We start from the raw sequence: 20,088 nt of genomic DNA, 5'->3' as shown, positions 1-20,088 counted from the left end.
GGCAAGGGCAGGGTCAGGGAACCATACCCTCGCTCCGGCCCCAGGCCAGTCTGTAAGCTGTGGCTCCAGTGACCCCCACCCAGGTGACCCGCAGAACATCACTGGAAGAAGCATTGAGGATCTGCAGCTTCGAGACACTGCCCACGGGCTGAGGGTCTGGAGGAAGACGCAGGGAAAAGGATCAGGGGCCACTGGATGGCTGGCAGAGAACAGGGTGGCAGAACAGGCATGCTCAATGCAGGGAGGTCTATCTGAAGGTCAGTAGGAGGTTACTGTGGACGGGTCAGTGTAGGCAACTCCTGAGTGGGAGAAGATCAGTGCCTCAGAGCAGGCAGTGTGGAGCAGCCAGGAGGTCACTGTGGGTGGACTCCTAGTCAATGTGGGGTACGTCAGTGTGGGGAGAGAAGTCATGAGAAGAGCTGTGATGGAGCGGGCAGCTGGAGCAGTCAGGAATACGCAGCAGGACAGGGTAGCCAATGAGATGTGGTTGGCAGATGGCCAGGGTCCACTTACCAGTCCTTACAACCACAGAGGCAGGGGTCCCATCCACACCAGCCACACGGGCCCACACATGCACTGTGTACTCGGTATCTGGCTCCAGCCCATCCAGCTCAGCCACTGTGGCCTCCCCAGAAACCAACTGGGATTTCTCTGGGCCTAGGAGTGAGAATGAAGGTAGCTCTAGGACTAGCCAGACGCTGCCCCCCAATGTCCCACCTGGACCCCGAAGAAACCCCTTCTCCCATTCCACCCAGACCTGCCCCCGACAACCTCCAAAACCTCTGGTCCCTTCCCAAACCCCTGGTGCCCACCGTGGCCTGAGTGCCAGGAGACCCTGTATCCTGTGGCACCAGGAACCCTGTTCCAGGTGATGGTGACAGATGAGCTGCTGACTTGAGCCACACGGACTGTCTTCATTGGGCCCAGTGGGTCTGGTGGGGAGAGGCAGTGGGGAGTCTGATGGAAGAGCCAGTGGAGGGTCTGGTGGGGGAGGGTTTGGGGGGGGACATCTAATAGAGGAAGGCAATGGGAATCTAAAGGGAGGCAAGGATTTGATAGCGGATGCAGTGAATGGGTCAGATGGGGAAGGAGTGGGGGTTCTGACAGAGGGGATAGTAGAAATCTGAGGTGGCAGGTGACAGAAATCTGGGAGACCAGAGGGTCTGACAGAGAAGGGAATAGGGTTCCAACGGAGGCACTAGGAGGCAGTGAGGGGGTCTGACAAAGAAGAAAAGTGTAAGTCTAAGAGGATGGTCAAGTCCGGCAGAAAAGGCAATGGGGTCTGAGAGATGAGGTGGTGGAAATCTGAGGGCAAGAAGAGCGGGGTGTTAGGGGACAGGCAGAGGAATCTGAAGAAGGCAGGGGCTTAAAAGGAGGCAAGGGAGACTGAAGGGGGAAGCAGGGCCTCTGAGGGAGGAGGCAGTGGGGATCTAAAGGGGGAGACTGGAGTTCTGTGGAGAAGCAAGGGTCTGAAAGGGAAGGCATGGGGGCCTGAAGGGCCACTGGAGAGAGAGAGCCAAGGCGCTGGGTCAGGCCCTGACCAGTTCGAGCCACGGTGATCGCAGGTGGGCCCTCCTCTCTCCCTCGCAATGCCGACACAGCCACCTGGTAGGAGGTTCCAGGTCTCAGCCCCATGATATCTGTGGCAGTAGACTCTGAGGGCAATGTCTGGCTGGACCCCAGACCTAACGTCAGAGAGAAATGTTGGCATGGCTCCTGCCTGCCCCTTGGTCCCCCATACCCTGATTGTTCCCCTCAGCAACCCTCCCGCACATCCCACACTGACCATTGTCTGTCCTCCAGCTAACCCGAAATCCACTGGCTCCAGGCACAGGTCCCCAGGCCACCCTCACTCGCGTTGCGTCTGACGCCACTACCCGCAGCCCTGGGATGGCAAGTGGGGTTTCTGGCTCTGGGGATTAAAGATAGAGGTCAGGGATCAAAACCAGGACCAGAGTGAGTCAGGCTGCTGTCCCCCACAGCCCTCCTGCAGTGCTCACCCCGGCGGACAGTGAGGACGCTGGCATCACCCTCTCGGGTGCCTACTCGAGCTGACACCCGCACTGTGTAGCTCAGCCCAGCCCGGACGTCATCCAAGTCAAAAGCTGTCTGACTCCCGGGAAGCACCAGGCTCCGCTCGACCCCTATGGGAGAAGGTAGGATAGGCAGGCAGGGGTCAGTGAGAGATGGGAATGTGGGATGAAGGTGCTCAGTGATGGACAGAGATAAAAGATGAAAAGGGTCAGTGGGGGCAGGACAGGAATACAGACTCAGACGTAGAGAATGGACTTAAGGACACGGGGAGGGGGAAGGGTAAGCTGGGACCAAGTGAGAGAGTGGCATGGACATATATACACTACCAAACGTAAAATAGATAGCTAGTGGGAAGCAGCTGTATAGCACAGGGAGATCAGCTCGGTGCTTTGTGACCACCTAGTGGGGTGGGATAGGGAGGATGGGAGGGAGACGCAAGAGGGAGGAGATATGGGGATATATGTATATGTATAGCTGATTCACTTTGTTATAAAGCAGAAACTAACACACCATTGTAAAGCAATTAAACCCCAATAAAGATGTTAAAAAAAAAAAAAGGGTCAGTGAGGGATGGGACATGGGACGGAAAGGTGTGAGAGATCAGGACAAGGGATAAAAGGAGTCAGTGATGGATAGCGACACAGGATAATGGGCCAGTGATGAATGGGGACACATAATGACAGAAGTCAGTGGACAAGGACATAAGATGTACGATGTCAGAAGTCAGTGGACAAGGACATAAGATGTACGATGTCAGAAGTCAGCGGACAGTGACATGAGTTGACAGGTCATCGACAGACAGTGAGGTGGAGTCAGTATTGGATGGGGACATGGGAGGACAGTGGTCACAGCTAAGGTTATAGAAGGGCGGGGGTTGAGCTTGTGGTTGTGGAGAAGGGTGAAAGCCATGGCCAGGGAGGTGGGGCAGGGAGTGGAGACAGATCCAGGTGAAAAGACAGGCAGGGGCAGGGCAGGGAGCAGACAGACCCTGTGACAGGGTCTGGTTCAGTGCCATCTTGGGAGGTGGATGGACAAGGAGAGAGGAGGAGGCTGTAGAGACCCTGGAGTGGAGAAAGGCTAGAAAGGCTGGAATGGTTGGAAAGGCTGGAACTTTAGTGTGTGTACGGGTCTGGCTGTGTCCCCCTCACCCTGGATGCTGCGCACGGTGATCCGATACTCGGTGGCGCTGGGAACTGGGCTCCAGGACACTCGCACCCGCTGCCCAGGCAGCTCGGTGGCCTGTAGGTCTGTCACAGGGCCCACGGGCAGCTCTGGCCCTGTTGGACAGCACAGCCTGAGAGGCAGCCTGGGGCCCCTGTACCTTCCCCTCTCACTTGGCCGGGCCCACAGAGCCCTCACCAGGGGGGACCACAGTTGCAGGCGTGGCCACCTCGCGGTCCTCTAGCAGCGTGTAGAGTGTGAGGCGATACTCAGTACCTGGCTGCAGCCCATCCAACTGGTAGCGGGTCACGTCAGAGGGCAGCACCACCTTCTGTGGCACCTCCAAACCTGCAAGATGACAGGGTCAGGCCAGCTGAGGCCAGGTCCGGACCCAGCCTGCCCACCCCGCCCTCCCGCACGGACCACTCTCACGCCGCCACTCCAGCCGGTAGCCACGGGCCTCAGGCACCAAGTTCCAGGAAAGAAGGATGGATGTGGGGCCCAGGATGATGGGACGCAGGGTCTGCTCAACAGAAGTGTCTGCCCAGGGCACATGGGAGGTCAGTGGCCTCTGTGCCCTGCCGGCCTGCCCACCCAGCCTGAAGAAAGCACCCAGCCCTCTCACCGGTGCGGGCAGTCAGGGAGGTGGCAGGCCCCACGCTCCGGCCAAGCAGGGCGCTCACGGTCACCTCATAGTCTGTGCCAGGCTCCAGATCACGCAGCAACACTGACCCCTGCCCAGGGCCCAGCTCCTGCTGCTGTGTGGCCCCACCTGCACGGGGGGCCAGAGGGGTCAGTGGGTCTTGCAGACTCAGGACCCTACAGTCCTGTCTGAGGTGCAGGGACTTCCTTCAGCCCACACCTCTCACTCACCACTGAAGACCCGCCATGTCATGCGGTAGCCAGTGGCACTTGGCACACTCCGCCAGGCCACCAGGAGGCTGTGGGCTGTGGTGTTCTGGATGGTCAGCTCCGGTGCCTCCAGAGCAGCTAGGGGAAGGTCCCACCAGGGATTAGTGAGTCCAGAGTGGGGAGGGGTTACTGGGATGGGTGGTTAGGTGAGCGGGGTCAGAGGTTAGCAGAACTGCTCACTCGTCCGAGCTGTCCCGCTCACGGCCTCCCCGATGCTGTTGGCGTAGAGGGCAACCACCGTCACTTGGTACTCAGTCAGTGGCCGGAGACCCTGCAGCCTCACGCTGGTCTCACCCGCTGGGATGCTCACCTGCCCAGGGTCAGAGGTCACTTCATCTTGGCCAGTTAAGTCCCCAGCCCTCCACCTACCACTGCTGACATCCTTACCTCCCGCCGCTCACTCGACAGTGGCTGTCCCAGCCCCGTCAGGGGGGTGTACTGGACCTTGTAGCCAGTCACAGGGCCACTGGCCGCTGTCCACTGTACTCTCAAGGATTGACTGCCTGGCTCAGACAGCACCAGGTCTCGTGGACCAGAGGTTGAGTCATCGGCTGGGAAAGGGGCAGTCAGGCAACCAGGCAAGAGGATCAGGGGTCAGCACTTATGGTACAGCACTGGGCTCAAGGGCCAGGAGCACATGGGATGGAATCAGCACTCCCAGGTTGGGGTTCGGGTCAGGGTCCAGGTCAGGGCACACAGGGTGGGCAGGAACTCACAGGGCAGGGCCACAGGCACGCCACCTGCAGTTGTGCACACCCTCCGGGAAACAAGAGGCAGGAGCGTCCTCAAGATGTTGAAGTCGTTGACGAAGAAGAAGAAATCGCTGGTCGGCTGCGAGGCGATTCGCTTCAGCTCCTCAGGGTCGGCATTCTTGATCCCTGAGGCGATGCCCAATCAGGGCTCAGCTGCCCGCATGCCCTCTGACTCATCCCTGCCCCAGCTGACCTGTCACCCCAGCTTGGTAACTCACCCACAGCAAACAGCTTGACTCCCTGCCCCTTCAGCCTCTGGGCAGCTGTGTCCACCAGGTCCTGGGACTTCCCATCTGTGATGAGGATGCAGACCTGGGGCAGGTGCAGGGTCAAGTCAGGACTGCCTCAGACACTTACTTGGGGTCACCTTGGAAGGCATGGTAGGGTGAGAGATCACCTTGGGAACACCAGGTTGGGCCAGCTGGGGCAGAAAGACACGGTCAGCCACGTGGAGAATTGCAGCTCCTGTGCGCGTGTTGCCTCCCTTGTAGCTGAGCTCTCGGATGGCACGGATCACGTCACCTCCTGAGCCAAGCGCATCCAGGCCAAATTCTGTCCTGTGGGGAGGGGGGTGGCAGCAGGCTAGGAGCAAGGACTTCTTCTGGTCCTGGCCTCTAAGAGGCCTCTAGAATGAGGGTTGTATCAGGCCCCCTTGAGGGTCCACTTGGTTCTGTGATTCCTACCTTCCATCTCTGAAGCTCCCAAGCTAACAAACTCCTTAGGTACCTATCTGTGTCGTGCCTGTGGCTGGGCCTGGGCAGGCCAGGACCCCTTGGGGCTCCCAGGCTCAGGTACCAGGATGTCTGGTTAATTAAATAATGGTAGGAGGAAGGGCCCAGTTATAAGGAGGTGGACACTGGCCAGACAGGGAGGCCCTCTGCTGAGAGAGGCTGAAGGCATCAGGAGGCCAGAACATGGAGAGTCCAGCAGGCACAGGGCATCTCAAGCCACTGGGTCCCCTTCTAGGCCTCTCCATCTCTAGATCAGAAAACACAGCTCCTGTCTTTGGCAGAGCACTATTCAGGAGGGGTCTCAGATGTCAGGGCTGTACCTAGGAGATCCCTGCTTCTATCTTAAGAAGATGCCCTGGCTGGTGGGAGGGGGGATCCTCTGGGTTCCCTAAAGCCTGACCTAGGGGTTTGGGGGCTCTCTGCTTCTTTCTGGGGGTGGGGTCCTGGTGGGTCCAGCTGTGGGGAGCCACTCACCGTGGGTCATCGCTGTACTGCACGGCAGCGAAGCGCACACCCTGTGCACTGGCTGCCCCAGAGAAGGGCAGCACCAGCCCCTCAAGGAAACCCCTCACTTCGCGGAAGTTGCTTCGGCCAATGGACGAGGAGCCGTCGAGTAGGAACACGATGTCAGCGGCGTAAAGGCGTGTGCAGCTCACTGGGGCGGGGAAGAGCGATCACGATTTCTTCTTGGGGCCCACCCACCCCCTCCCCTCACTGTGGTCCCCTGGGGCTGGGGAGGGGGAGTTGGCCTCAACCACTGTGCAAACCGGCCCAGGCTGGCTTGGGCCTGGGAGCGGTGGAGGCAGCAGAGGTGGGGCCTGGAGCGGACTCTCCTGCGGAGGACTAGTGGGGAGGGAGAGTCGCCGGAGCGGGTGTGGACCTGGGACTGAGGTTGGCGTCCGGGGACCAGCGCGGAGTGACATAGGGTAGGGGACCCACGCACAACTGGATGCAGTTTGGGAGACGCAGTGTGGGTCGCGGAGGGTTTGGGGAGTCCAGGGAGAGTTAGGAGAAATGCATGAGGAGTCGAGAAGGGTGGGAGGCGGGATCCAGGATGAAGGTCGAGTGGAGCCGCGGGTGGCAGGGTGCAGTGCCCTGGATGGGGTCCTTCCCTGCCGTACCCACCTCTCTCCCTGTGCTGGGCCCACACTCGGGGCGCCCCTGCCAGGATCCCCGCGCAGAGCGCAGCCACCAGGAGCCGCAGCCTCATCCTGGGTGAGGGAAACGGTCAGCCAGGACCCCGCCTCTGTCCCTCGGCCTTGGCGGGTCCGAGCCCAGCGCTCTCCCACCCCCAGTCCCGGTCTTGCCTGCCGGTCCGCCGGCTCCGGTCGCCAGCTGCTGTCGCAGTCCCGCCGCCACGGCAGAGAAAAGTCCCTGATCCCGGGGGCGGAGCAGCGGGCGGGGACCCAGGCGGCCCGCCCCCACCCATCGTCCCAGAAGTCGCCGCCCCTGCCACCCCTCCCCTGGACAGATGATCTGACTCCACTTAAGTGTAAAGACCCCCACCTCCCGTGGCTTCTGGGATTTCCCCAGGAGGTTCTCTACAGATAGATGTTGTGGGATCCCTCTCCAACCCCATCTAGGGTCAGAGATCTTGGCTGCTTTAGGTCAAACAGACTAGAAGTGATTGCTGGAGACCAGACTTCAGACAGGTTCCTGGGGATGAAAGACGCAGCAGGATGTTGGTGGGGTAGAAGATGCAGCTGGAGATGACTCACCACCCCCCTTCCCCCACCCCACCCCCACCCACGACAGGGCTACCCAGACAAGCCCTCAGGCCATGAGTTCCACTGGCCTCTCCTGTGATTCAGCCATCCCTCTGTCTGTTGGGTCTCCTGTGTCCCACCCCAATCCCCTCAACGGGCAGAGCAGCCCCCAGCAAATGAGGGGTTCTAGGCTCATGCCAGGGAAAGCAAGGCACCACTGGGCTGCATCCAAGTAATGCCTACCCCCACTTTGGAAGGGGAAGCCAGGAGGAGAAAATCTGTATTGTACTTATGCATACTTGTCCATTCCAGTGTCCTGGACCCCCTACTGTGCCCTGAACCAGCCCCAGGCAGATGCCATCCAGCTGTGCCTGCAGGGAGGGGTTATCCATGTGTGGAGGGTGGACCACCCACCGTGACAGCTCATCTCTCAGGAATCCACCCCCCCCCCACCCCCCGCCTGTGCCCCCACTGGTGCGCCCGTCCTGCTCCAGCCAGGCCCCCCTACCCACACATTCTCATTTTGGCCCCTCAGAGTCCCCTCCTCCAACCTACTCTTCTTCTGCATTGGGTCTTCGTTGCTGCACGCAGGCTTTTCTTTAGTTGCGGTGAGCGGGGGCTACTCTTTGCTGCAGTGTGTAGGCTTCGCATTGCGGTGGCTTCCCTTGTTGCAGAGCTCGGGCTCTAGGTGCGCGGGCTTCAGTAGTTGTGGCATGCGGGCTCAGTAGTTGTGGCTCGCGGGCTCTAGAGCGCAGGCTCAGTAGTTGTGGCACACGGGCTTAGTTGCTCCGTGGCATGTGGGATCTTCCTGGACCAGGGCTCGAACCCGTGTCCCCTGCATCAGCAGGCGGATTCTTAACCACTGCGCCACCAGGGAAGTCCCCAACTTACTCTTCTTGAAGACCCCCTTCCACCCATCATCTCTGCCAGGCCCAGAGGTCACCCTGGGCTCCTCCCTCCCTTCCTCACTGCCCTCAATGTCCACCTGTGGTGTCCACCTTCATAACTACCCTTTCCTCACTCCTCTTCCCTTAACCAGGCTGAGTTCCCGCCCGTCTCCCTCAGCTGGCTTCTGTGATTATGCACAGTCCCCTCAACACACCTGCAGGCCAGGGACACTCTTTGTAATATACGTATGTGTTCATTATAGGGGTTGATACCGAGGCAGAGAGATACTCCCAAGAGCAGGTCCCCTGTTACTTTTTTAAGCCTGGAGAATACTTCTACACTCACCACTGCCATAGGGCCCCTTCCAACGTGCCTGGCCCCCCAGCCTCTCCTGGGGCTCCACAGGCTAATGGGGGACAGAAGGGGACAGCACTTCTGTTGAACTTGTCTGCCTTGACCTCCTTTAGGGCCTGAGGTCTCTGGTATGGCCAGAGCTGGGGGCAGTGAGGACCATCCACACTGCCTGTTTTCCTATTGTCCAGAAGGCTTGAGCTACAGGGACAGCCCCAAATTATCATGAGGTACAGCACTGTGATCCATAGGGCCCAGAACCTTTTCCCTAGGTCAAGGTCTCTTCAGCCATGTCCCAGGACCCCCCCAACCCTTTGAAATCTGTCCTACAGGTGAGGGCTGCAGAGAACCAGTCATGCTCTCATTACAGAGGCAGCCCCTGCCCGCAAGACCCTCACCTCTTCTTGTACAGCAAGGGTGGGTGAGAGCAGGGCAGAGCTGGCACATACAGTGTAGACATACATACACATTTGGGTCTAGCCTTTAGGGGAGACCAGAGGCTCAGCTGAGAGGGTGTTCAGGCAAACCTCATCAGAACCATGAGGGGTCCCCCAAAAGAAATGGCTGCCTGCTGTGAGGAGGGTCACTCAAAGCATGCTAGGAGAGGCTGTTGGAGGCAGAAGCAAGGTTGAGGATGAGCACAGGTCTGGTGCTCAGGGGGGGCTCATGAGCAGGGGTGTGGCCTCCTGGCAGGCACAGCCTAGGGCCCAACCCCAGAAACCAGCTCCCTCCATAAACACACTGGGGCCCTGGAGTTCTCTTTCTCCCTCCCACACCCCCCTGGACATTTCCTCCTCTGGCTTCGGTCACCACCTCTGCGGGATGGCACCATGTCTCCAACTGGGGCCTCTTTTGGGGATTCCAGCCCCACACATCCCACTGTCTTGAACACCTCCAAATTTCTCAGAACCGTGGCCAAAGCTGGGCAGGTCATCCTCCTCCGACCTGCCCCTCCCCTGTGGTACCCCAGCCCTGCTGGGGATGCTGTCCTGCTTGTGTCCCCCAAAGCCCACTCCAGCTCTTACTATTGCTGTGGTATCTGCTCTGCCACAGCACTGCTCACCGGGACCACACAGAAACCCACCCTGAGTCCCCAGGCTAACTCTCAGCTGACCAAGTCACTTGTCTTCCCATTAACTTCCAATACACCTCCCCCAACATGCCTCCAAAGTAAAGATCAAATTCCCTGGCTAGGCATGCAAGGTCCGTTAGGACCAGATCACCCGCTCGAGCACTCTGTGTCCAGCACACCTGTAGCCTTTGAGAGTCAGGCCTGGGCTTAGCAGAGAAATCAAGCCCCGTCCTCCAGGAGCTCAAACTTGGGACAACACGCTTGGCACCTGCGGTTCCCCAGCCTGGATATGCTGTGTCTATAACCATCCAGGGGAGGGCCTGTCAGGGTTCTACACTGTCCAGCAGCTTCTCTCCAGCTGTTCACAAAGTAGGATGACCTGAGTCCCCCAGCCTTGGGTTCTAGAAAGCACTTGACAGTTATTTCCTAATTGACAACTTGTGGCAACAAACAGGGCTGAAGGGAAAAGCACTGGGGTGGGGTGGTAGCGAACTGAGGGCTGTTTTGGCCACTGCAAGGCTGGGATGCTGGGGCACTTCTGAATAGTCATCTCTCAAGAAACCTTCTCCCACAGCCCTGTCCACAAGTGCCAGCAGCACCTCCCTCACAGCAAAATTGGGCCCCACACTTCTATTCCCCCACTGGGATCCCAGGGAACCTGACTGTGGAAGGGTTGGGGGGCACAGGAAGAGGGGCCTACCTGCCCACCTGCCTTGGGGACCAGAGCCCAAAGGTGGCAGGGGGACTAGACAGTTGAGAGCTCCACCAGGTCCTCAGGGAGGTGGGGAGGGGACTGCCGGGCCAGCAGCTCAGGACTTGCCTGGGACAGACCGAGTCTAGGGAGGGGGCTCAGGCCCCACTGAGCTCAGGGATATTCTTGGAGCCTGAGTCAGCGGCAAATCAAGGCAAAGGATTCTTGCCTTGCCTGTCCAGGCAACAGTTAGAAACCAAATGGGAACACTATGCCCCAGGCTATCCTCCTCCCAGAATCCAGAGTAAACATATGAAGGAGGCTTCCTCAGGGACATTCTTTGGCCTCTCCTGGTCCGTCTGGGGGACCAGAGTCCGCCGGAGGGTGACCGCACGGGATCCACAGCAAGGGGCTTCCCACCTGAGTCCCCTGAGTTCCCAGGCTGGGACCTCTACCAGGGCAAAGTCTGGGGCTGCAGTTCTCATGGCCTCCCACACCTCACTCTTGGGACAGGCTGGCTATGAGCATCGCCCATGCAGCTAAGTGCAAACAGCTGGCCTCAGCTCCCTGCAGGCATCAAAGGCTTCCGGCCTCTGTGCTGCAGCCCCACGCTTGCCCCTGGCTAAGGACACATCAGCATGTGGGAAGGCAGAAGGATCTAGGAGATGCAGAACCGGGAGGAAGTCCCTGCTCGCCAATCCAATGCCCAGTGGACTCCATGCCAATGCCAAGAGAGGGACGAGGCAGTTCTCAACACAGGACTTTATTGGTTGGTGGTTATCTGCAGCACAGGTTTGAAGGACTGAGGTGGTATGCTTGTGGCTGGGGGGACCACAGACCCTGGCCCCGCCCTCTTGCCTGCACAGGCTTCCTGCCTAGAAGCGCAGCCAGAACATGCCGCTACGGATCCGGTTATAATCTGGAAGCTGTTCAATGGGGCCTGTGGGGATAGGGTGGGGCATCAGGGTGAGGTACCTGGCCTGTACAGGGACACCTGGCCCTGCGCCGCACCCCATCCAGAGCTGCCCAGAGCAGCACAAGACAGGCTTGGAGTAGAAAGAGGGAAGAGAACATTCCTCCAGGGGGTGCTGAGCCTGTCCCTTCATGCTGTGGCCTTTGGAGCTCCACCCCACACACGGAGGTGTCCGTTACCCGGCAGGTGTGGGGTACTGATGGAGGCACCTTGGCAGGGAGTCAGGGAGCTGCTAGGACAGGTTTTCTGAGCAGGAACTCCCTGGCAGCCAGGCTATTGAGCAGAGCCTCTTAGGGGCCTCAACGTGCTGCTCCCCAGGAAAGCTGGGGGATGGGGGAGCAGAGGCAGAGGGGAGGCCAAGACAACGGCCTGAGGAGAAGGACAAAAAGCAGACTTTCTAGGCCACTCACCCAATCCAGCCACTGCTGGACACTGGTCATAGAAGTACTTGGAGCAGACCTCACGCACGATACTGGCATCCACCTCCTGCAGGATGAAGCAGAGGGCACACTGAGCGACAGGCACCTGGGGACCACCTCTGCCAGTCAACATTATCCAGCCGCCCAAGATCTTCCACACGTACCATGGAGCTGCCCCTCAACCAAAAGGGGAAATGCAGCAGGGCTCTCCCTGCTGTAGATTTCCACAGGCCCCACCCATCCCTACAGCCATCAGTGCCTCTGCCCTGCCCTCCAATTACACCACCGAGGCAGGTGACGCTGCCTAGGACACCAGGGTTGCCTATAGGAGCAGTCTGCACTGCCTCAACTCTCCACTCTCTGGGAGTCTGCCAGGCTAAGACTCCAGAACCTCTCCCAGGGGCCCCTGTTACCGCAATCCGGCTTTCCCACTCAGCCAGGGGGATGCGGCGGCCATACGTCAGAAGACTACGTCCAATGTCCTCACACACAGGAGTGGTGCCTGCAAGGGTTGGGGGAAGTTTACAGGTCCACATGCTCCAATCCACGTGGGTCCAAGCCATGCATGCGAGGGTGCCCCCAAGAGGCCCCGGCTGAGAGCACTACCCCCGCCCACCAAGCAGCCCACCTCGCTGCCAGTGAAACGGCAGGGAGTGAGAGTGGGCGCAGCGTCCTCGGCATATGTCCCAGAGAGGCTGCCGAAGTGCTTCATGGTACACACAGAACCTCCAGCGTTCTGGGCTGACCTGGACCCTGGTCTGACCTAGACCACAACCCTCACTTGTACAACCACCTGTCACTGTATCCATGGGCTGTTGATCTAGCCTACCCACACCTGTACCTAAAACCCCAGGCCCCTCTGAGAGGGGTAGCGGTGGGGTATGGTGTGACCTCCAAAGTTTTCATTTCCAACCCTGGTTAGGAACGGTGGCCACACTGGGACTGTCACTGCCAGTATGCACTCTACCCCTTGCCACAGGGCTGCAGGACTCACCATCCAGATGAGACACCAGAGCATTTCTGAGAATGTTTTTGCCCCGGACCACCTCGCTCTCTGTGGCACTGGTGCAAAGGCGCATCCTAGAGCAGGGGTGGGGTGGGATTCATCCTGAGAGACGGTGCTGTCTCTGAGCCTCCCACGGTCCTGTTCAAAGGGCCCTATTCCCTCCCCACCTCCCTGGCAGCACTAGGCCGCCACTCACCACTGGCCCTGTAGGAAGAACATCATGTCGTCGATGCTCATGTGGTCGCAGACAAAGTGTGCGCCCAGTAACCCCGTCTCTGCGTAGCAGATGTTGAAGGTCTGGAAACTCTGGCACAGCTTCTTGGTTGCAGCAACTGCAGCCAGTGGGCTGGACAGGTGCTACCAGGGATGAGGGTGGTCAGCACCCACCCTCCTGTCTGCGGTCCACACCCAAACCCCACAGTACAAGCGCCCACAGCCCAGCTCCCTCTCTTCCCTGAAGACAAGGTCCCATCCCATGCCCACCCCTGGGACTCACCGTGCCACCACCGTAAGTGCAGTCATAGTGGCCAATGATGGCATTGGCCACCTGGAGGGCCACATTGTCCGGGTTGGCCCAGCCAGGCCCCTCCACTGCAATGGCCACATGGGCCAAAGGCAGGGCATCATCACGGTGGCGGATCTGAAACAGTACATGGCAAAGCTGAGGGACAGCCAGACTTCCCAGGCGACCAGCAAAAGTGCCAAGTGTGGGTGGAGAGTGTGCATCCAAGTGTGAACACGTGTGCCTGTGAGGCAGCAGCCACAGGACACCTGCCCAACTCGAGGCATCTCCGGAGTCATGAAGATAGCCATGCACACGAGGGTGCCCCCAAGAGGTCCCGGCTGAGGGCACTACCCCCGCCCACCAAGCAGCCCACCTCGCTGCCAGTGAAGCGGCAGGGAGTGAGAGTGGGCACAGCGTCTTCAGCGTATGTCCCAGAGAGGCTGCAGAAGTGCTTCTGGGCGAGGTCTAGCAGCTGCCGGTGCTCCACCCCTGCCAAGACAGACGGCAGAGTTACTGGCCAGCCAGGGCCCAAGGCACAGGGTAGGGGAGATCACACACAAGCAGAGGACCCCATGTCCTGCCTTGATGGGAAACACCAAAAGGAAGACGTGACATCAGGACAAGGTGAGGGAAGAGGACCCTTCACAGACACACTCTATCTCATGGGCGGGGCAGGCACCTCAGGGTTAAACAGCTTCCATCACCTCAGCCACAGGGAAGCAGCAGCATGCTGAGCTTCAAAATGGGTTCCCCTGGGCTTCCCTGGTGGCGCAGTGGTTAAGAATCTGCCTGCCAATGCAGGGGACACGAGTTCGAGCCCTGCACCCGGAAGATCCCACATGCCCCAGAGCAACTAAGCCCGTGTGCCACAACTACTCAGCCTGAGCTCTAGAGCCCACGAGCCACAACTACTGAGTCCACGCACCACAACTATTGAAGCCCGCGTGCCTAGAGCCCGTGCTCCGCAACAAGAGAGGCCACCGTGATGAGAAGCCCGCGCACAGCAACGAAGAGCAGCCCCCGCTGGCTGCAACTAGAGAAAGCCCGCGGGCAGCAACGAAGACCCAACGCAGCCAAAAATAAATAAATAAATCTATTAAAAAAAAAAAAAAAAAAAGGATTCCCATGTGACACATTCCCACCAGCACCAAGGACAAGACTGGTGCTCCCTGGGCATAAGGCCACCTGCCCTGCCTTCTCCCTCTGGCCCTTCCTCAAGCAGATCCTGTGGGGGCTGGCAGGTGAGAGGGCACAAAGAGGTGCTATGCAGGGCTGTGACTAGCTCCGGGGTCCCCTGAGAGCTGGGGACGTTTACCAGTAACGTTACAAACTCACGCCTCAGGACCCCTGCTGGACCTCACCTCTGCAAGAGGAGGCCTTTGCTGCCATAGCGCCTTGACCAGTGGGCGCTGTGGTAGTAAGCAGCCTCCCCCAGGTACAGCCTGCTAGGTGCCTCTGCCTCTTATTCTTTCCTTCCCTGAGCTCAGATCCTGTTGGACTCAACAAAGTCTGATGTGTCAGTAGCTCAGACTGCTCTTGGTCCCGAGGTCCACTGGCCCCAAGGCCACCAATCATGTTCTTCCTATCAATCTTTCTTGCCCAGTCAGCTGTCACGACCTAAGCTGGGAAAGCACCCTGGGCCTGCTCCCGTCCCCTCCCCGCCACGTCCCCTCCTCTGTCAGGTGTCTACCTACAAAGCCACCCTGAGTCCCCGCACTTCTCTCCCAGCTCCTACCGTCCCCCACCAGGCACCTGCCACAAGCACTCACTGCGCCTGCCCACTTCCGCTCTGGCCCCTACACGGCAGCAGAGCGAGCCTCAAAACACACACCAGCCCGTGACACTGCTCTTCCCCTCCGCACAGACCTCCCACTCCCGACCGAATTAAGTCCCACCTCTCTTTAAGCCTCTGTTCAAACGACACATGCTTCAAAAGCACCTCCCTACCCTCTAACTCTGAGTCCCCCATTAAAGTCCCCCTACCACTCTATGCCTTCCTTTCAACGCACTTCCCATCTGTCATGCAATGTCTGGTTTGCCCACTGACAAGGTCAAGAGAAACAAGCCTGAGGGCTCGAATCTCCCACCAGCCTACAACCTGGGTCTCCTACGACCAGGTGGGGTTGAGAAAACCCTGAGGCCTGGAGGGGCCAACAGCCCAACTGAGGCCTGTACTAAAGAGGGGTGTAGCATCCCTGGGCGGTCAGTTTCAGTGGTGGCGGCAGAGGAGAATCCGACCCCACCTCAAAGAGCATGGAAGAGCGGTCACTCCCCTCAAGGACAGGGTGGGAACAGTGTCCCCAGGAGTGGAAGATCCCTATGGTCAGAACCGGGAGACTTGGCCCTGGTAACCAAGGCCACAGTCCACCCCCCTATTACCACAGGGCTTCAACGAGCCCATCGCTCACCTCCAGCTGCTGCTAAAACCATTCGAGAGGCCTTGTAATGCCGACTGAGGTACTCAGTCAGGTCTGCCCGAGACAGTTTCCTGCAAGACATACAGCCAACTGGTCAACACCGCTCCCAAACCAGAATGATCTGGGTCACACAAAACGGGGCTGAGGAGACAGACCAGGAGACATGGCTTCTCTGGAGAGCAGGACCCCACACACCAATTGGTCCTTGCCCCATTTCTGCCACCCACCACTCTGGGGCCCAGAGGGCAGCCCTCATTGGGCCCCCCTCGCATCCCACCTCAGGACAGCCTTGTAGTCCCCTCTGAGGAGGGTGTGAACTGACAGTGGGGGCTCTTGAGGGGCAGCAGCAGAGCTCATCCCACCAGAGGACAAGAAGCCATGTGGAGGGATACCCAGAGCACCCTCCCTCAGGCTGGCAGGACATGCATGGAAACGTACCCTATAGCAAAGCCCGAAATTCAAGTGAAAACCACACAAGTGTTAAAAAAGAATCACAGGGACCATGTGGCAACATAGAAAATGTCTCCACTTGTGTGAATTAGGAAAATCAACAGCACAGACAGTAGATCAACTAAAAACAAACTCATGTGGACATGGCCTGGCCATGCCAGAATGAGGGGACGAATTCCACCCCAGACCAGCCAACGCTCACCTGACATTCTCACTGGACCCCTCCACGGCCTGGGCTAGAGGTGTGCCCTGGAATGCCGTGGCATGCAGGTAGTCAAAGACCACGTCCCGCATAGATGCATCGTTCTCCTGCAGCTCCTGCAGGATCACATCACGCTCCTTCTCAACCTGGGAGTCTTCTAGGCTGCAGTTCTGCACAATGTCGGCCAGGAGCTCCACAGCTGGATGCAAGAAGGACAGGTTTGGAGACCAGTAACAGGATAAAACCCCAGGCCTGACACCACTGGTTGCTTTGTTGCAAGGCCATACTCTAAGGGTAACCCCATTCTTCAGCCAGGCCAGGGGCTCCTGAGTGCCTGTCCTCTGCACTCCTGGAGTCCTACCGGTGTCCCGGTCCCATCCTCCAGCGTACCTTTTGGCAGGTCCTTAGACAGTGCCTTGATGTAGTAAGCTGTGTGCTCCCGGGTGCTGTAGGCATTAAGATGGGCCCCCATGCTCTCCACCTCCTTCTCCAAGGCACTGCCAGGCCGATTCTTTGTTCCCTGGAACCACACACCAACAGGACAAATCAGGAGCCACATGGGAGCCCAGGACCCCCATCCTCACAGGCTAAAGTCCCAGCAGGACCACTGGTCCACAGGTATCTCCCTCAGCAAAGACTCTGGGGTTACACAGCCCAGAGGCTGTGCTCACCAAGTGCTTAGCAGGCCTTAAGCCAATCAACATCACAGCATCATGGACCAAGAGAATGAAGACATCCAGGGGTCAGGAAAGAAGGGCATGGCCAAAGCAAGTGTTACCTGAAATCCAGAGCTCCCATACCAAGAGGGGGTATAGCATTTGACTGAGAGCTCCCATACCAGCCTGACCTTACCAGCACTCCCTCTCCTCTTATTGACAGTCATGGTCAGGTAAGCTCACACCTGTGCTCAGGTGATGCTACCACTACCCACTCTCCCTCATACCATTTATATGACTCTGTGTGTGTCCTGTGGCCTCTGTAGGACTCAACCTTAGTCCAGTGTGTGTGTATGTATGCGTGCACGTGTATGGCAGTGCTGTTGTCCAATGATACACACACGTATCAATGTGTTGAGACTGACACACACAACTGTGATGATGGACCTGGCTAGCTGCCCATTCCTGCTCCACAACACCACCTATCCCGTATCTTCTCCATTTTTTTCATTCATTTAAGAACTCAGTCTCTACTCCATGCGAACACGAGGTGGCTTAGGAGCTGTTCCCATCCTCAAGAAAGCTCCTACTCACTTCTACAAACAAGAGATGCACAGCATTTTACAAAAACTAAATCTGTGGGTTTGTTACAATGCACGTGTACATCCACAATTCTACATCCATGCATGCACACAACACAGGCCCGGCCTCTGGTGAAGAGCAGGGCTCCTATGGCTCCCTGGGGTTTTTCTGGCTCTGGGGGCCTTGTGCAGGGGTTCACCAGATAGGCGCTCACTCAGAAGAGGCCAAGTCCACATGACTCCTCCCAGAAAAGTCATCCAGAGATCTCTTTCCCCCGCTACCCTGCTAAAACCCATAATTGAGGAGGCTGACTTTTCTGACCTGCATCCTCAGGAGGGACAGCAGGAAGCCCTAAGCCCAGGGCAGATGCAGGACTTTAGGAGCCTCACCTTGAAAGCCAGATGCTCCACAAAGTAGCCTGCCCCGTTGTTCTTCTCAGTCTCATAACGGCTGCCAGCATCAATCCACACCCCCACCTGGACAAGAAACCACAAACAAAGGTAACACACAAACCACCTCAGCCCCTCCTTACACCCCACCCTGCATGACCCAGCACAAGCCCCAGACAGGGGCTCACAGTCCCACGCTGGGGAAGAGTTTCTCAGCAGGACCCCTGTGCTTAGAGGTACAGGGCACCAGCTGAATGACTAGTCACACTGCATCACCTCTCCTCCCTGCTCTATTTCCTGACTGGTTATCGAGACTCGCAGGGAAGCTTCAAACCAGGCACGTTCACCTGTCCCATCACCACAGGAAATTCTTAAATTCAACCTCACTTTTCAGTTGATTTTTTGTTTCTTCTAGGCAAGCAACTAATCATTTGAAAACAACTTCTTTTCTCCTTCCTAAAAATTATACCCTGCCTTTGTTCTGGTGATTGTGTCCTTTCGCCATTAAAGAAGAGACTATTGGCTTAAACACTGAACATTTTATCATCATAAGTAGCCTTCATTCACACTTAAAAAAAAGTTTTAAACAGAGCTGGACACCTAACACTGCAAAGTGTCTCCTTGGCACCCAACGAGAGAATCTTAAAATTTTCTTAATAGCCTCCTGGTGTGCTGTGAAACACAAACCACACTACTCACCCCCATGGTGACATAGACCTAATCTTTTAATTTACTATTTGTTTCACAGCTGACTTAAAATGTTCACATCTACTTTCCTAACAGATGTTGATATACGTACTGTGTGTCATAAATTCTTTACACGAACATCTATTACACATCTAACATCTTCGAGAGATACGTTTTACAATCCATGGCATCCTTTGATTATAATTGGCAGCATTCTTTTCCTGCCACTAGAGCACAGTGATGCTCCTTACAATCTAGAGCATCTTAGTGTCCACGAAATACAGCATTCTCTACCAAGCTTCAACAGGCCGTGGTTCGGCTTATACAGGTGCCATGTAATAAGGAAATTGCCCATCACCTTTTGCTGTGTTCAGTAACAACTTATATCACAGGACATTATTTGTTCCTGGAAAACTGAAAGAATTTACCAATAAAACCACTTGAAGTTTGGGGTGGGGAGGAAACGGTTCGCTTCTTGAGACTCTTCTCTGTTTATCTGGCCAAGATTTCTATCTTTGAGTGAATTTTGAGGAAAATTATCTATTTAACTGGAATTTTCTAGTTGATTTCTTCTGCAATACATTTCCAGTCTAGGCAAGGGATTATGATTTGGGGCCGTGAGGCTGGCAGTCACCTAATGTCTCTGAACCCCATTTTCCTCATTGAAGGATCACTTCTCTCATATGGGCTGCTGAAGAAAAAGCTGACAAAAGACTTGGCCTCCTGATTGGCAAGCATCACACGCTAAGTAAGTGTTGGTTACGGTGAGGATTGCCCCCAAGAAGTCAAGGCGTGGCTAGGGTAGGGATTGGGGTAGGAGGGTCCATCCTGAGGTGGCTGAGTGGAGTCTGATCCAAACCACAGAGCACTTGAGCCCAAGGTCACACCACGACTTGGGAAAAGAGACCATGCCCAATATGGAGGTGCAATCCCGACAGCGGACCCACTCACCGTGCAGGTAGGCTGGGAGGACTGCTCCGAGGCCACTCGCAGCCCGTTGTCCAGCTGGCTGACCTGCGTCTCCGGCACGCTCTGCAGGGCCTGGGCGTAGGTGGCGATGCCCCGCAAGACAGGCGACCTCAGCAGGGCCGGCTGCTGGAAAGGGAAGACCAGGACTGAGGACTAGATTGGAGGATCGCTCCTTAGCTCTCAGGCCTGCAGTGGGATCCCCGTCCCCGCCCCCAGGCCAGCCGCGAGACTCCCATGCGTGCCCTCGGCCGTGACCTTCCCACGGCCCTGACCCCGCGACCTCCCCATTCTCGACCCGCCGCCGCTAACAGCCCGCTCCCGGTCTGCGTTCCAAAGACCCGTTCCCCATAGGTCTGCGCTCTCGCTGACACCTCACCGAGCGGCAGCTGCGCACCAGCACTCGCGTCCCGGCGCCGGCCGCCCGGCAAACCGCGGAAGCCGCCATCTTCTGGCGCCAGTGGACGATGAGCCGCGCCACGCATGCGTAGAGCGGACGCAGCGGCGCGCGAGGCGCAGGCGCAGTACCGCAGACTTG

General features: G+C 57.6%; 2 protein-coding genes across 9 annotated transcripts in view; both read right to left on the bottom strand.

The window, feature by feature from the left end:
- COL7A1 (collagen type VII alpha 1 chain) overlaps positions 1-8,075 on the bottom strand; it is a 45,474-nt gene extending 37,399 nt beyond the window's left edge. For 5 of the 7 annotated variants that reach the window (XM_057554739.1, XM_057554736.1, XM_057554737.1 and 2 more), the window contains exons 1-21: positions 7,852-8,067; positions 7,596-7,667; positions 6,898-7,246; positions 6,716-6,801; positions 6,065-6,245; positions 5,257-5,416; positions 5,078-5,171; positions 4,824-4,985; positions 4,495-4,658; positions 4,288-4,417; positions 4,069-4,185; positions 3,821-3,967; positions 3,619-3,735; positions 3,394-3,543; positions 3,183-3,311; positions 2,001-2,144; positions 1,787-1,912; positions 1,542-1,685; positions 813-932; positions 514-657; positions 28-156 (exon numbers count right to left, since the gene is read on the bottom strand). In XM_057554739.1, the coding sequence (XP_057410722.1) occupies positions 28-156; positions 514-657; positions 813-932; positions 1,542-1,685; positions 1,787-1,912; positions 2,001-2,144; positions 3,183-3,311; positions 3,394-3,543; positions 3,619-3,735; positions 3,821-3,967; positions 4,069-4,185; positions 4,288-4,417; positions 4,495-4,658; positions 4,824-4,985; positions 5,078-5,171; positions 5,257-5,416; positions 6,065-6,245; positions 6,716-6,801; positions 6,898-7,019 (2,566 nt within the window). In that variant the 5' untranslated portion in view covers positions 7,020-7,246; positions 7,596-7,667; positions 7,852-8,067. Of the gene's footprint in view, positions 1-27; positions 157-513; positions 658-812; positions 933-1,541; positions 1,686-1,786; positions 1,913-2,000; positions 2,145-3,182; positions 3,312-3,393; positions 3,544-3,618; positions 3,736-3,820; positions 3,968-4,068; positions 4,186-4,287; positions 4,418-4,494; positions 4,659-4,823; positions 4,986-5,077; positions 5,172-5,256; positions 5,417-6,064; positions 6,246-6,715; positions 6,802-6,897; positions 7,247-7,595; positions 7,668-7,851 lie in introns of all 7 variants that reach the window. The other 2 variants (XM_057554743.1, XM_057554740.1) reach the window with 2 other exon arrangements.
- Positions 8,076-11,045: 2,970 nt separating this feature from the next.
- On the bottom strand, positions 11,046-20,088 carry LOC103010896 (cytochrome b-c1 complex subunit 1, mitochondrial). Of its 2 annotated transcripts, none has more exons than XM_007168797.3 (13): positions 19,930-20,088; positions 19,536-19,679; positions 17,898-17,984; positions 16,661-16,790; positions 16,271-16,469; positions 15,610-15,689; positions 13,575-13,690; positions 13,193-13,336; positions 12,893-13,053; positions 12,685-12,770; positions 12,104-12,192; positions 11,682-11,757; positions 11,046-11,238 (listed from the first exon to the last, which is right to left on the bottom strand). In XM_007168797.3, exons 1-13 carry the CDS (start codon positions 19,996-19,998, stop codon positions 11,174-11,176), a joined length of 1,446 nt encoding a protein of 481 aa, XP_007168859.2. In that variant the 5' UTR covers positions 19,999-20,088; the 3' UTR covers positions 11,046-11,173. The 2 variants fall into 2 exon arrangements, with proteins under 2 accessions (XP_007168859.2, XP_007168860.2); XM_007168798.3 differs by having other exon boundaries at positions 19,536-19,676; positions 19,930-20,068.

The sequence above is a fragment of the Balaenoptera acutorostrata genome, chromosome 10 (assembly GCF_949987535.1).
Source record: "Balaenoptera acutorostrata chromosome 10, mBalAcu1.1, whole genome shotgun sequence".
Lineage (NCBI taxonomy): Eukaryota > Metazoa > Chordata > Mammalia > Artiodactyla > Balaenopteridae > Balaenoptera > Balaenoptera acutorostrata.
Note: the sequence above shows the minus strand (reverse complement) of the source record. Positions and strands in the feature narration are given on the sequence as shown.